Source organism: Arvicola amphibius, chromosome 2 (genome assembly GCF_903992535.2).
Source record: "Arvicola amphibius chromosome 2, mArvAmp1.2, whole genome shotgun sequence".
NCBI classification, from domain to species: Eukaryota; Metazoa; Chordata; class Mammalia; order Rodentia; family Cricetidae; genus Arvicola; species Arvicola amphibius.
This window is the reverse complement of record NC_052048.2, coordinates 37,271,458-37,288,650: the sequence shown is the minus strand read 5'-3', so window position 1 is coordinate 37,288,650 and position 17,193 is coordinate 37,271,458. Positions and strand designations below refer to the sequence as shown.

The 17,193-nt window shown below is 38.0% G+C and overlaps 1 protein-coding gene across 1 annotated transcript in view; it reads left to right on the top strand.

Moving 5' to 3' along the window:
• The window catches only part of Grm7 (glutamate metabotropic receptor 7), an 846,624-nt gene that overhangs the window by 287,451 nt on the left and 541,980 nt on the right, over window positions 1–17,193 (top strand). Inside the window, 1 exon segment of the mRNA XM_038319039.1 lies at window positions 5,667–5,881. Within this exon segment, the coding sequence (XP_038174967.1) occupies window positions 5,667–5,881 (215 nt within the window).

The window sequence follows — 17,193 nt, the reverse complement described above, 5'->3', positions numbered from 1 at the left end:
CTTCCGGATTTAATATATGTAGATCAGTGAGATGGCTCTGAATAACACTTAACTATCAGGATACTGGCCTAAATTCAGTCCCTGGAACCCACAAGACATGGAAGAAGACCAGTTCCACACAGTTGTCTCCCGGTCTCCAGAAATGTTCACTGGCATGTGTGGCTACCCCACAGTAATGAATTAAAAAGAAAAATTTAGTGTACAAGAATCAGCAGTCTTCCGGGAAGCAAAGCATGATCAGTGGTACATTAGTTCACAACCTTCCTAAGGCTGTGACCCTTTAGTACAGTTCCTCATATTGTGGTGACCCCGGCCATAAAATTATCTTCGTTGTTACTTCAGATCTGTAATTTTGCTACTGTTATAAAACATAATATAAATATCTGATATGTGCCTCTATAGAGGTCTTGATCCACAGGTTGAGAATCATTGCTTTAAGGGAAAGTGTTCATGCAAAAAGGAAAGCATTTGAATGGGTTTTCTGTGTCACTGATCAATTTAAAATAATGTGAAGAGATTTCATTGAAAAACCATGAATATTCTGCTATTTGGAATATACATCCTTGAACATTTCTAATGAAACCTGATGGATGGACACAATGACTCAATTAGTTCTGAGGATTTCTCTTTTAGTTTGAACGGTAGTGAAGGTTTAAAGATTTAGCAATGTGAGCTGAGACTAAATGTCCATGTTACAGAAAATTATGTGTGCACATACATACACACAGGAAGGGGGGGAGGGATGGAGAGAGGGAGATGTAGGTAAGAAAGGGGCATGGTAAGGAGGTGGAAATGAAATTCATGTTTTTATCACACATGTGTGTATTCAAATGCAAAGGTACATGATGGAGGAGTGTCTATGTGTTACTTTCATTGGTTAATAAAGTAACTGCCTTGGCCCTTTGATAGGACAGAAAATTAGGTAGGCAGAGTAAACAGAACAGAATGCTGGGAAGAAGGCAATGAAGCAGATGCTTCAGGTAGACGCCATGCCTCTCCTCACTGAGATGTATGCAGGTTAAGATCTCTCCTGTTAAGCCACCCCTCATGGTGCTACACAGATTACTAAATATGGGTTAAAGCAAGATGTGAGAATTAGCCAATCAGAGGCTGAAACTAATTAGCCAGGCAGTGTTTAAATGAATACAGTTTCTGTGTAATTATTTTGGGTAAATCTAGCTGGATGGATGGCGGTGGCCCTCCGCCGTTCCATCAACAGGTACAAAAGAGATTTAACAAAACATTATCAGAAAGCCAGAGATTAAAATTATCTTGTATTTTTAGTTTTCACTCTCCACATTTTTCACTAATAATATATCATTAATTTTCTAAAACAAAGCAAAAACTTATTCCAAATTTTATTCCATACAGAGTAGGTTACAGTTGCTTCTAATCCTATTTTATATACATCATTAACAGAATCGTTCTTTTGTGATAGGTGAATTTTTATCAGGATGAATAAATAATGCAATAAGAGACATTTTTAGCTCTATGATTAAATAGTATAAGTATTCTCAAAACAATGACTACATAACTTGAAAATCTGCTTGAAAGCAAGAAGCTGAGCATAAGGCCTCCTTGTTGTATAAATATGCAGCAACGTGTATCACAGGTTACAGACATTCCTCCATATTTTCATCTCTATTGCAAGAGAGATTATTTTTGTGCAATGCATTTTTATCTCAGGAGTTAAATCCAATTAATCTTTAATTCTTTATTCTAGGATCATTATATGCCAGGTGTTGATGTAAGTAAAATATTGAAGAGGAGGTGTGTGTGGTCCTGAATAGAAATTTGGGTCTTAAACTTGGGGACTCTTTTTTATGTATGCTGGAAAGTATAGACCTCAAATAGCAATCATTGTCAAAAAATAGATGATAGTGAGGAAAGGAATCTATTTTACTAAGATTTTTATAGCTGTAATTGGTGCATGGTTTAGAAGGTGATTTTAGGTGGTATTTATTATTCTATAATTCTAATATTTCTCTCTCTCAAGCAATGTAAATGAAAATTTGAGTAGTAGTAGACAACATATTTATTAGCACACTTTCAGGGCTAGGGGGGATTTGGGAAGTGCATTATCCCAAGGTTCCTACATTTCATCAAGTGAAAATTAATGGCAATGTCTTGACATGTTTTGCCTTGTGTCTTTTCATTTAATGTAAGGACAATTCTATCAAGTCCCACTCCTCCCTCCTCCATGTTTCTACTTGAAGTACTATCAATGAAGATTTTTTTCCCTAATAGTTAAAACCTCCAAACTATAAACATGTACATAGCCCAGACTGCTAAGGTGTTTGTATGAGCTTCACCAAGGTGTTTAAACAAACTGTTTAAACATTTGTCTCAGAATGAGCCATAAATTGACTTTAAGTGATGATATAGTTAATGCTGTGAGCAGAAATCCACTTCTTAGACTCGAATAATCCACTGGCCTTCCTTTTATGCATATTACTAAATATTTTAGTGAAACTTTGTAAATTAGCATAATTAAGAGTTTAGTTGTTTTCACAGTCCATTTTCAAGCTTGGGTGAGATTATTAATTTTAAAGCTCTGGACTATGAGTTCATGGTTGAACTCTGTGGCTCAGGGCCTGATCCTTCTATAAAACAAGCTAATAAAAATATAGTACCATGTAGCATAATCTAGTATATGATGATGTATTACACTGAAAATAATTCATGGTGACTAGATGATGGATTACCTATGAAAATCTTAGAACATGCTGTGTATACTATAAAGAGTTCGGGATATAATAGATGTTTTCTCTAAAGCAGTCTTTATTGTAATAAATGTAAAACTGTTACCTTGCCTTAGTACACAGAAGGAAAGGCTAACCTGTGCTGTAGAGAATTTTGGAAATTATATTAGTTACTTTTCTGTTCCTTTGATAGTGTACTCTGATAAAAAAAAAAGAAACATTGGAGAATAAGGTTTAATTTGGGATTGGAGTTCTAGAGGGGAACAGAATCCACCATGGTGGAAAAGTCAAGCAGCTTGTCACACACCCAGGTACTAATAAAAGGGAGAAAACAGGATGTGGGGCAAGGCTATAAGACTTCAAAGCTCACCTCCAGTGATGGACTTCCTCCCTCAAGATCAGTGTCCTAAATATCGCAGAACCTTCCCAAACAGTTGCACCACTAGAGATCAAGTAGTTAAAATAAATGAGTCTGTATGGGACATATCACACTCCCCAAAACACGAAAGTTAAATATGGAGAATGGATAATCTTAGTTAGTGAAATATACTCTCCTGTACACTCATAATTATCCCACAGGGTACGAACTACCCACTCTGCGTTGGCATCACGATGAACAATGCACATCTCTGCCTTGTGGGAACAGTTGCTGATGCAACTGATTCACTGTGGTAAAAGTGCTAGCTAACAAGTTGATTCCAGCTCTGATCTCAGCATTTGCTGATCTTTCATTTCACTTCCAGTGATCCTCGATAGCCCTGCAATTGAGTTAGTTACTCAGGTAAAGACCTCAACAGGAGACTGGGGCTTCCTAACATTAGTTTGTGCTTAAAGTTCAGGGCAGAGAGCCTTCTTACCAATGCTGGGGCCAACCAGAAACATGGGTTGGGGAGCAGGGCAAATCTGACCTTTATCAGTCTGTATGAGGCTAATGTTGAACTTTAAAGGTGGGGTAAGAAGTGATCTTTATAGCAATAATAACCATGCTTCAAAATAAGAAAATAACTTGGAAAAACAGAAATAGCTAATATCAATAGAATTTTTAAACTTATAAAGTCAAAGTGAGTCTGGTTTTTGCATGTTCGTGGCAAAATAGATGAGTTATTGGATCAGTTTAAGCAAAGATCAAAATTCTACTTAGATACCAGAGGAAATATAATAAAAGGAGAATTTTCATATCAATATTGTCAGTTTATTATTCTTGCACATAATTACTTGTACTGCTAGTTATAGGTTACAATCTCCTAGAAATTAGAAGAGAGAACAAATTGGTCACATTGGAAGAGGGGTAGAGTATATTGTAGAGGTAACTACCACAGGGACCCTAATGCCAAGTCCCTAGCCATGTTTGTTATCAATAGTGACATTTTAACTTCCCTTAGGGTATTTCTTAGGATATTTGAGACTGTGTGTGTGTGTGTGTGTGTGTGCGCGCGTTTGTATGTTTATTTACTAGTCATATATAAATACTATGGTATACTATATATGTTACAGATCTTCTCTTTGTATGTTTTGATTTAACTTAAAATAAATGCATCAAAGTCACCAAGTAATTAAATTTCAAATAGTCCTCAAAATTAATTCTATAATCTAAAAGAAAAGAGGAGAATCTGATATCTAATGTCTACCTGTGGTTCCCTAATTTGGTGTTCATAGGTTCAAGCCCTATATAACAATATAACAACTAAATAGATTCCTGTCATGTAAGAGGAAAAGATATTGCACTAATGGGAAAATAAGCGAATCACAAATCCTTATGAGCTGCATAAAACAGGAATTCTAGTTGCCTCCTAGCACCCAAGAAAAATGTGTGAAACTTTGGAGATGACCTTCGAAAGTGTAAGAACCACTAGAGCAGTAGTTTTCAGCCTTCTTAATACTTCAGTCCTTTAATATAGTTCCTCATGTTCTGCTGAATCCCAATCATAAAATTATTTTATTGCTACTTCATAACTTTAATTTCGCTACTGTTGTAAATTGTAATGTAAATATCTGATATTGAGGATATGTGATACGTGATTTCCAAATGTATTGAAAAGGGAGAGTCTGCTTTTTGTCCCAGCAGCCTGCTAGCTTATACCCCAAATAATCATACAGAAACTGTGTTCATTTAAACACTGCCTGGCCTATTCGTTCTAACTTCTTACTGGATAACTCTTACATATTAGTTTAACCCATCTCCATTAATGTATATTGCCACATGACTGTGGCTTACCAGCAAGAATCTAACCAGTGTTTATCTCAAGCAGAACCATGGCATCTGCCACACTGTTCCTCTTTGCAGAATCCAGTTTGGTCTACTCCACCTATCTAAGTTCTGCCCTACCAAAAGGCCAAGGCAGTTTCTTTATTCAACCAATGAAGGCAACACATAAACAGAACCTCCTACACCACATATGGAGTTTCAACCCACAATTTGAGAACCACTGTACTAGAGTGAAGTGTTTGCACTAGGGAATGCCTTTACCTGGGCTGAGAGCACTACTAAGACATATTATTTAATGTCCTTTGGTGAATGAATCACTGCATAGAGTTCACATTGATATACTCTTACAGGTCCTAAAGACTCTGTGTTAATGTCTCATATTCATGAGAAATGATAGCATCTAGATACAAGGCAGTTGGGCTGCTTTTGCTTTTGTACCTATTAAAATACTTAGTAGATTCATGAAGCCACTGCTTTTAACTCTTCACAATGGACAGCATGCTGATACTCTGCTAAACTCACTCCCTTTTCTTAAGGAGGGAACACAGAACAAAAAGACACAAAAGAAAATGCCCTTTACTTCTAAGAAGGGTCTGGGTGCCTCTAGGTGGTATCAACTTGTAGAATGATAACTGGGCAGAACACTCATCCAGCAGTACACTGTTCAAGTCCAGTCTGCTGAGTGGCTTGTCCCAAGTGTGCATGAGTCTGTACACCCTCCTGGTGTGTTCTCACATGGTGTTTTCTTGTCATTTCAGATCCCTCAGATTAGTTACGCGTCCACAGCTCCTGAGCTCAGTGACGATCGGCGCTATGACTTCTTCTCTCGAGTGGTCCCACCTGATTCCTTTCAAGCTCAGGCCATGGTTGACATTGTAAAGGCTTTGGGCTGGAATTATGTGTCTACTCTTGCATCTGAAGGAAGCTATGGAGAGAAAGGTGTGGAGTCCTTCACACAGATTTCCAAAGAGGCAGGTAGGAAGTGATTGCATTGCCAAACTCAAACTCTTCAATCATTTGTCTCTTGCAGTGTTTTCTTGAGCTGTTATTAAGTAAATGGTACACATCATCACCACCATGCCCTTGATCTCACATCCTCCAAGTCCTGCAACTGTGACTTTGGTGCCTTCAACTATACCATATTGTTATTGTTGAGGAGGTTTTCAAAGGTGTGGAACTGCAGCACCTTGATATCAATAGGCTACATGATCAGAATGAACACTACAATGGGAACTTAGCTCCTGCCTAAGAGATGCAGAGTTGACCTCCAATCTGTTTATAGTTAGTGAGAAAATGTGACTGTCTGTGTCCATCCATGATCCAATTTCCACTTGGTCTCTCTCCTAAGTGGGGAGAACTGTTTAGAATTATATGAACACCATCACAGGGCCACCCTGATTTTGTAAGATTGTCTGGTGCCTCTGAATGGCTTAGATGAAATAAGCAAAACTAACCAGGAGGTAGAGTGTATTTAGGCAAATAAAGCTTTAACTTGAGATTGTTTTCAGGAAGTCAATTCTATTTAGCAGCACTTACTAAGAATAGGTTTACTTAAATTTGTTAATTCAGCTCAAATTAGAGTTAAAGGACTTTGGTGGTTTGCCAACTGTCTTACATCTTATGTATATAATGAATTTGAGACTTGCTTTGTGTTTCTTTTATGATATCCTTTTGATGGAGGTCTCTTGTAACCTAGGCTATCCTTGAACTGACCATTTAGTTAATGATGAACATTTGACCTTCCTATTTCTGTCTTCTAGGTGCTAGAATTTGAGTTGCCCACACTCTGCCTGGTTCTATGAAGTTATGCTAAGGCAAAATAATCAATTTTATTTATGAGAATTTTATTCAATAATCAAAATGGTAACTGGCCAGTGTAGTTAGCTGGCAGTGAATGAGCAAAAGGTCCATTTTAAGAAGAAAGATGCCATTCATCTTGATGACAGTGACTTGGACAACACCCTTCACTATAGACCTACTTAGTTAATGTGGCTGATAAACCTGCACATGACTGCAGAGAGAAGTTTCTTTGAAAATCTCTTATTTTCAACTCACAGCATGAACACTTTAATTTTAAGTGTCGCTGTCCATCTGGGTCCTTCTTACTTTCTGTCTTCTGACTGAGATACTCATAAACCACCAACAGTAATCTGAAATATCAGTTCTAGGTTCAAAAGATATGTAAACCCCTCTTAGTTGTGTTGGCTTTGCCTGGTGTTTTTAGTTGATCATCCTATGTCTCTGAACATATCCTCAGGACTCTCACTGGAGGACATGTGTCTCTCATTCAATGGCTGTAACTGCTGTGGTCCTAATAGAAAATATCTACCATAATTCAGTTAGAAATCTTACGATCTGGCAGGAAAGTTTAACTCTGTCCTTGTGACAGCCTGTGAAATGCAGAATTCATTAGGAGTAGATTTCATGAGTCCCCAAAGAGACACCTAATCACTGTAATGACTATTTTTATTCCTTTCTCTGTCTCTTCCAATCTTGCTTTGATCAAAATAAGGTTGACATAGAGAAATGTCTGAAATATCTTAATGGAAATAAGTAAGTTAGGCAAGGTCAAGAGAAATTGCATGTAAAACAGTAGCTTGGAAATAAAACCCATCCACCATCCTGAAATGTTTAATTACTGAAAAGGATCCCAATTTTAACACTGAAATTTGTATTGGATAAGCAAAAAGAAAAATGCTCATTATTCTCCCACAAAATCTCAGTGTTTTCATGGTCACTATTATGTTGAATATTCAGTGAAAAAAGTGCTTTTTTGGGATCAAGATAAATGCTGATTCTAGGACATTATAAGATACTGTGTTCTATAGAGAAGTCTCAGGGAGACAGTTACATGGTTGCAATTTCTGGTGTTATTGGTTGGAAGCATAAGATATGGTATTAGAGTTGCTTAATATAATGCAAAGAGGAATGACTTGTAATATTGTATGTATGTTCCAGACTATGCATTTAACTAGCAATATATTGAAGTGCTCAGCTCAAAAGCAAGATCGTGTCAGGGACAGTCATTTCAAATAAAATATTTCAACCTGACAAAATGTTCCTTGGGGATGAGATTGAAAAAATAGCTACCTGCTGCTGCAGACAGAGTTGGAAACATGGGAGATTCGGTGACATGTCATGATTAGTTCTATATATTGTTGTATTCAGAGCATGGTTATAAGCCATCTGTGCTATGTTGCAGGTGTAATTAATAACAGTAAGCTTGGTATGTGCTTCATAGATACCCTTCTTCTCTGATAAACAAGGAGAAAGAAGAGACAGGGAGAATTTACAGTTTACATGGTATGGACTGAGCTCATCCTCTGTGACTTAGAGAAAATGTAAGGTTAAAAGTTCATTTAGTTGCTGTAGGATTCCTTTATTTCTTTGTATGTATGTATATACATTCACTTATATGTGGTGTGCAAGCCTGTATATGGAGTTCCAGATGTAAGCACACATGTGGAAGTGTGTCTGTCTTTCTGTTCCACTCTCTTTGTGTGTGTGTGTGTGTGTGTGTGTGTAGAAGGAAGCGGCAGGGCTGCGCCCGCCACCCGGCCGCCGGCTAGCTTTACACCCGAAATAATTACACGGAAACTGTATTCTTTTAAACACTGCCTGGCCCATTATCTGTAGCCTCTTATTGGTTGATTCTCATATCTTGCTTTAAACCATATTTAGTAATCTGTATAGCACCACGAGGTGGATCGCTTACCAGGAGAGATCTTAACCTGCGTCCATCTCGGAGAGGAGAAACATGGAGACTCACTATGGTGACTGCCTGAAGCGTCTCCCCACTCCTGCTACCCAGCATTCTGTTCTGTCTACTCCGCCTACCTAATTTTCTGTTCTCTTAAAGGGCCAAGGCAGTTTTCTTTATTAATTAACCAATGAAAGTAACATAGACAGATAACTCTCCTCCATCATGTGTGTGTGTTTGTGTAATCTGACATCAAGATCCTTCCTTGATCACTTTGTACTTGATTCATTAAGGAAAGAGGAACGATCCCTTGCTGAACCCAGACCTTGGCAGTCTCTGAAATTCTAGTTATCCAATGAGCCTTGAAGATTTCTTTTTCTATCTTATAAGTGCTGGGATTACATGAAACTGCTGCACCTGCCCAGTTTTTACATGAACCTTGGTTGCTCACATTCCTCACATACAAATGAAGTGTTATGTCACAGAAATAAGCAGTCCACTTATATGGTGTCAGAATGACCTAGATTTGAGTGATGGACTCACTTACATCGATACATGATTTACCACTTCGGTCCTCAGATTCCACACAGAGGGAATGAGATTTATGAAGGTTACTTCATTGCTGTGGTATAATGAATGAAATGCTGTACTGGGGAGCAGTTAATGCTCAGACACACCTGGCTATTAGTGCACCACTCTAAGACTCTATAAATATTTATTATTTAAATATGAAAAGTTTGAAAATGACTGAAATGGATAGTCTTCTTTCAGTCATAACTGCAAATTATGTTGGCAGTAGAGTTATTTTACTCAATTGGTTTTTACAATATAAGTAAGAGGAACAGAAATGAGCTAGAGTCTCTCTCTCTCTCTCTCTCTCTCTCTCTCTCTCTCACACACACACACACACACACACACACACACGATTACATATGTTTTATATGTATGGGCTTCAGTCTCAAAGATTTAACTTCCATTGCTTTTAAGGAGTTTGATTCTGAGAATTACTATTCATGTATGTATATTGATTTTAGAATGCTTTCACCACATAGCTGAAGAGATCCTTAAGCCTAAGGCAGATGCTACTCTAGGAGGGAAGCATGTCCCAAGTGCTCATAGTGACAAATTGGGGTTGAGCTCTTTGGTATCACGGCCAGGTAAATACATGAAGATACTTTCATCAGAGGGGAAAATCTACACTTAAACAGTGTCCTTTTAGCCGGGCGGTGGTGGCGCATGTCTTTAATCCCAGCACTCGCGAGGCAGAGGCAGGCGGATCTCTGAGTTCGAGGCCAGCCTGATCTACAAGAGCTAGTTCCAGGACAGGCTCTAGAAACTACAGGGAAACCCTGTCTCGAAAAACAAAAAAATAAAAAAACAAAAAACAAAACAAAACAAAAAAAAACAGTGTCCTTTAAACTATTTATTTCTATGTATATGGGGGTTTTGCTCGTATGCATGTATGCACAATACGTGTCTGATTCCCTAGGATGCTAGAAGAGGGTGTTAGATACCCTCAGACTAGAGCTACAGAGAGTTATAAGTTGCTGTGTGGGTACTGGGAATCAAACATGGGTCCTTTGGAAGAGAAGCCAGTGTTATCAAGCACAAACCCATTTTTCAGTTGTCAACAGTGGAACACTAGGCATCTTTTCTTCTGGCAACAACCTTCCTCTTGGGCTGCGTTCTGGGAGACTTACCTGAGTGCAGACACTACATCATGCTGAGATTTTAAAGAAGACTTTAACATGATTTTCTCCAATACTGTCTGTCCTTTCTATCAAAGATCCACATTTGTGTAAGTGTCCTTGCAATGGATACTCATGCAATGTCAACCAAAGCTGTTTTTTCCCTAATTTTTCAGGGAACAAAATGAAACTCGCTCCCATTATTAAAAAAAAAAAAAAAACACCTAAAACTAAAACAAATAAACAAACAAAAAACCAGAAAAACAATGAAGGCCAATGTGATAACCTAAATGGCCTAAGTTTCAGTTAAAGACCCTATTTCCTAAGTGAGAGCCAAGGTTAACATTTACTATAACATGCTGCACTAGTCACTACCAGATCATTCGGAGCACATTCGATTGGAGGATTGTAAGAAAATTGATTACATCAAACATTAAGAACTTTTTATGCAGTTACTTGGAGAATTCAAAGATAACTTCTTTATGATATTATTTTCATATACCACACCAGCATTAACATGTTGTTAATGACACAGTGTTAATCCAATTGTCTACTTTTTAAAATATAAAAAATAAATTCTTGGACTACCCTTCTGATATGTTGTAGTATTTACTGGAAACTGTTGCTTTATCTGATATTATAAAATTATTTATTTCTAACCGAAGCTAGGCATTTTTATATGGAAGAAGGAAATTTCTTGTGGCCTGACCACTGAAGCAAGAACTATAGGCAACCGCTGTCTGCTGAAAGAGGACAGTTACTTTCCCCGGGGAGGCGCCCCCAATTGTAATTCAGTACAGAGTGTTCACCCCTGAAGTCTGAGTTACAAAACAGCAACACTAAGCAGACTCAGCCAGTCATGTTTCACATATTATGTATATAGGTAACCATAATAATCAATGAAAAAGAGACAATGAACTTGAGAGGGAGTGATGGAAAAACACGGGCGGGGTTGGAAGGAGAGAACAATGGATGATTGAAGGGAGGACAGAGATGGGGAGAAGTGAAGTGTAACTAGGTTAATAAAATGTAAAAATAGTTATCATTATTTAGATAAATTCTTTGATTTTTGTCACTTTACTTTCTGAATATTCTCCGTAATGTTCTTCTTGGGGTCATACATGCAGAACCAGGGATTTTAATTCGCTGCTATTCAGTCTTCAGGGATTTAGACCATGGGAAAATCTATTTACTCATTATCAATTTTCATATATTTGTTTAGGTCTCTGTGTAGTGGTGTGTGTTTGTGTGTGTGTGTGTGTGTGTGTGTGTGTGTGTGTGTGTGTGTGCATTCCTGTGGAGCCATCAAATTTGTTTTTGAGACAGGTTGTTTCACTGGCCATTGAAGCTCTCTCTGAGCAAAGGGACAGGCTAGCCAGTGAGACCTTGGGATCCTCATGTGTCTGCCTCCCCACTGCTAGGATTTCAAGCCCCTGTCACCATGTTCATTTTTTACACAGATGCTGAGCATACAATTCAGGTACTCATGCATGTACAGCAATCACTTTACATCATTGAGTTCTCACTCTTACCCTCATTATGGGAATTTATAGCACTGCCTACCTGTTTCTGTCCTGGATGCATCACTTGGTCTCATAACCTGCATTTCGTATCAACAAGACCAAATCAAGTGTGTGCTCCTGTCATCTAGCTGAGATCCTAGGATGCAGAAGTTACTACTAAGAAGAGATGGAAGGATTACACTTCTTCATCTTTCTTTTAGGGGAAAAACAAAGGAATCATTGAGTTACATTTTTTCTTCTGTGTCTGCTAAATTTATACCTAAATCTGTTTGCTTTGACTTGTTGTAGGTTACTTCTTGACATTTCCATTAAAAACTAAATGTTATGGTGTAAAAATGTTACAAAAGTCATAATTGTGAATCTTTAAGTCTTAAATATTTAATATCTACATTTTACATTTTATTTTATTTAGACATAGTCTGCTATATAGCCCTGGCTAGCCTTGAACACCTTATGACAATCAGGGAGTTCTCAAACTCATAGAGTTTGTCTCCTGTGTGCTGAAATTAAAAGTTTGTATCACAATATCAACATTAAATATATGCCTCACAAGGTAGGTAATTTGTGTTACTATTTAAAATATGGTAACGTTTTTGCATACACGATTGTAGAAAAGAAACTATAACAACAAATTAATTCTAGGTGGTAGGACTAAGATACAAAGATTCTTGCTTTTTTATGTGGGAAAAGGGAATTTGAACTTAGATTCTCAGGCTTGCACAGCACACACTCTTGCACAACATACACCTGCTCAGCCACCTGCTCAGCCTAAGCATCCTGTTGAAGACAGCAATGTATGTATTTGTCTCTTTAACAATACACCATGCTCCAGTCTATGTGGGTATGCTCATAGCAAATAACTGCAGACGTTCTCAGAAGGGAGTTTGCCTGTGTATCATGGTAAAGCTAACAACACCCAATATTTATGTTGCTAGCCTCACAGTAGTATGCTCTGCTAATTGGGTATAACCACTGCAAATGAATCATGGAAACAACTAGAAAAAATAGCAGGAAGCCCATTTTCTTGACACCAGCACTGCCCACAGCAGCAGTATCCATTTCTACCAGTAGACATGGAATCCAGCATCAGTTGGATGCTGAAGACTCTGATTCTGGCAGCCTGACTTCTCTCCCTGTCTAGCCACACTCCCACACTTTGATTTGGGTTCTCTAATCTCTCCGGTGACTGAATGAGTTGACCAACATCATTTAAATAACGTCTTTACTTAATTTAGGCATGTTCATATTTGTTTGTCTCCAACATTAACACAGGTAATGAGGGGTTGCCTCTTTTTTGGGTTTCTTAATATCCCATGTGTACTACTGTCACTGAATTTTGCTTGTCTTTCTTCTTTCCTATTTCTATAACTTTCCTCTCTTGTTTGAGACAAGTTTATAGAGTACAAGTCACATTGTATCTGACTTGCAATATTGTTTATTGAGAATAGTGCCCAGTACAAAATAGGATCTTTTAAATTTCTATTTTTTTATTTGCTGGAGAGGGGGTAATTTGCAGCGGTCAGTTCTCCCTTTCACCATGAGTTCCAGGGACCTAACTCAGGTAGCCAGGTTACATGGTAAGCGCTCTTACCCTCTGAGAAATATTTTGGGACCTAGACCATTTTTAACATGTTATCAATATCCTTATGAACACAAGATTATAAATGATGCAGTAAGATTATTTCTAATTCTGATACTTTAAAGTGACAGTTACTATCTGTGGCAAAATGATTTCCTAAGAAGACAGTCATGGAACAGGAAGCTACACCAGACATATTGTGATCTCACTGTATATATCTGAATACCTTCATTGTAGCAAGCGCTGCTTATGAATTATATTCATGACAAAACGATTCTTGGCTTTCAAAGAAAATGTATAAAGAAGGAAACCAATTAACATAACTGAGAAATGTTCCAACACAGATGGCTAGGCAAAGGTAGAATCTTATCTAACCCCAAAGTTAAAGTAGAAATTGGACAGAAAATGCTGTCCAAAGGAAAGCAATGGAGGATAATCTAGGAAGAGGGGAGCTTAATTAAAACCCAGACAATACTGACAGTGATTGAAATGCTCATCATTGTAGGAGAAAAACTGCATCTTGAAAACAGTAAGACTCCTGATGAATGCAATTCAAGATCTCTTACATGTAGCATGTTTACCATTTCTGACAACGAGCAGACATTTGAGGTCTTAGCTTCAGGTTCTTGCCCTAACTCTATAAGGAAGCCACCTAACCAGAATATAGCTCCTCTGAATCATGAAGGCATCAGTATTTACTGAGAAAATTCATGTCTATTGGTTTAGAAAAATCCTAGATATAAGTCATTTTAATTGCTAAGGATGAGCTCCTCCACATAGTCAGACTGTCACTGCTAGCACAGGGTCTAGAAATGGATGACGACAGACGGCTACTGCGACATGAAAGGGACAGACAGTGGGCACTCATATCTCAGCAGCCCCATCTCACGCACTTCACAGCACCTGAAAGCTATGTGGTGGGCAGTGGGGGTGGAGGGCTGAAAAGATCTGAAGGTAAGGGGAAGTCATCCTCTCCTGCTGGCTTGCCTCTGATGACCACCTGATGTGTGTACTGAGGAAGAAATGAATGTGAAACTTTTATATGGAGAGAAAAACACAGAGGGAAAAAAAGTATCCTTGGTTTTATTTATTTATTTATTTATTTTAGTTTTTCAAAACAGGGTTTCTCTGCAGCTTTTTTAGAGCCTGTCCTGGACCTAGCTCTTGTAGACCAGGCTGGCCTCGAACTCACAGAGATCTGCCTGCCTCTGCCTCCCTAGTGCTGGGATTAAAGGCGTGCGCCACCACCACCCGGTTTATCCTTGGTTTTAAACAGAGAAGTAGAGACTCAAATATGGAGAATTCTGTCGAGTGGCAGAATTTCTTGGTCAGTTGAGGAGGGAAGGAAGAGCCCTGTCTAACTTCCTGAGAAAGTGATTACACTTTTGTTGTAACTTCCAAGCAAATAAATTTAGAATAAGGTGTTTGCTCTTTTCTCTCTGTCTAATGAGGCTATGTGCAATCTTCAAGATCTTAATGTCCCTATTCTCAATATTTACAAAAAAATCATTGTGAGAAAGTCCCAGTTCTGAATTTCTGAAGGCATGACAGAATAGATGATAGCAAGAGATACATTTCAACAAGAAAAAAAGTATTTTGGAATACTAGTTTTCTTATACACTAGAGAGAAGCATGTAGAAAACTTGTACTGATAACCAGATTTTGCAGCTAAAAGCTTCAGAGTTGTAAGAATTACTTAAATGTCTAGTACCGTTAGAGAAGTATGGGGCTAGCAAAATGTCCTCCACTTTGGCTTAAGTTTAAGAGTCTCATCGGGAAAGTGAGTTAGCTACAACAGCACTTACCAACATTAGGGTCAAGGGAGAGTAGAGCCTTCTCAAGGAAGGCAGATTTCAATTAACTTAGGTGCTCTGATGTTCAGAGGCTAGCACAGATTGTTATTTTGGTTTCTGCTTTTGGGAGTTTCCAAGAATGCTATTCAATGGCAGTGGACAAGTGAGATGGAGGAAGTCTGAACTCTACCTCACAGAAAATGCAGTAACCACTAAAATAGACACAAGAAAACAGGCAGTGGAAATTAGCCAACTGGCCATTTCTATTATTTAGACAGCCTAGTCCAAGAAGCATTGAATAACATTGCTCACCACCTATTTGTTTAGTGGCTTTATTGCCTTTATAATTTATTTTATTATTTGAACAACTTAATGCATGTAAATGCAAACATTTTGAGATATACACAAAGCGATATGTTTTCTTTTAATTTGGCCAATAGATCCCTGCTGTTAAATCTTTCAGGAGATTATGGGAAATTCTTCAAAGCCCCCTGTGGGCTGTATTAGTACTCTCAAACAAGTCCAATATAGTGAAGATATCAACAGTGATAGTAGCTTTCCTTAAAATGCACCACATGGGCTTACTTGGAAAGATTTTGACCCCATGCCCTATTGCTGTTTATTCTCATTTGTTACTCTTAGTTGAGTGAAGTAACTCCCTTGTACTTCATTTTGATCACCATTAGATAGTACTTTGCCATTACAATAATGATTTAGAGTTAGTATTAATTAAAGCACAATTTCCATGGATCCTCTTGAGATAGCATCTCAGTCTTTGCTCTATGGTATTAAGATTGTGTCATGACCATAAAAAAATTCAAGTATACATCACAAGATAGCAATTTACATGTGAGAAGAAATATTAATGTTAGATTCATCATAGAACTCTTATCTTGTGGTAGAAAGGGTATATGTTAGGCTCAAATTCAAGAACAACATTATTAAAATGCTCTTTCCATGACATGTCAATGGTATCTTTTTTGTCAATGGTCTTTTTTGATGGAACTAAGATTTTCAAATCATGGCTAGGATGGAGTTCAGTTCTCCCACCCCAATTTTTTTTTATTTATTTATTTATTTATTTATTTATTTATTTATTATTTTTTAAAAGAGAAAACAAACTATCTTTTTAAATTTTATATACCAATCCCAATTTCCACTCTCTCTCCTTTGTCCTTCTTCTAACTACTCCCCTCAAACATTCCTCAGACAGGATAAGGCACATTGCTTTAGGGAAGGTCCAAGGCCCTCCCTCCTATATCTAGAATGAGAAAGGTTTCCATCCAAAGAAAATCAGTTCCAAAAAAGCCAATATAAGTAGTAGGGATATATCTTGGTGCTACTTCCGGTGGTCCGGCAGACTATCCAAGCCATACAACTGTCACCTACTTCTAGAGGGACTAGTTTTTTTTTAAACTTTGAATTTTCATTTTATTTATTAAAAATTTCCATCTCCTCCCCTCCTCCTCCCCCTTCCCTCCCCTCCCTTTCACCTATACCCCCACTCCGCCCCTCTCCAAGCCAAAGAGCCCTCAGGGTTCCCTTCACTATCTTACATCCAAGGTCCTCCTAGCTCCCCCTAAGTCCATGAAGGTGAGCAACCAAACTGACAAGGCTCACAGTGAGCCCGTCCATGCTGTAGAATTCATGCTCATCGCCGTTGTCCTTGGTTTCTCAGTCCCCCTCTACCGTCAGCCACATTCAGAGAGTCCGGTTTGGTCCCCTGTTCCATCAGTCCCATTCCAACTGGATTTGGTGGTCTCCCGTTAGATCTGTCCCACCGTCTCAATGGGTAAACGCACTCCTCACGGTCCTGACTTCCTTGCTCATGATCTCCCTCCTTTTCCTCCTTATCAGTGTGTGTAGAATATATACAGATGAAGAAAGTGTGGAATATATATATATATATATATATATATATATATATATATATATATATATATTAGAGTACTACTCGGCGGTAAAAAACAATGACATCTTGAATTTTGCATGCAAATAGATG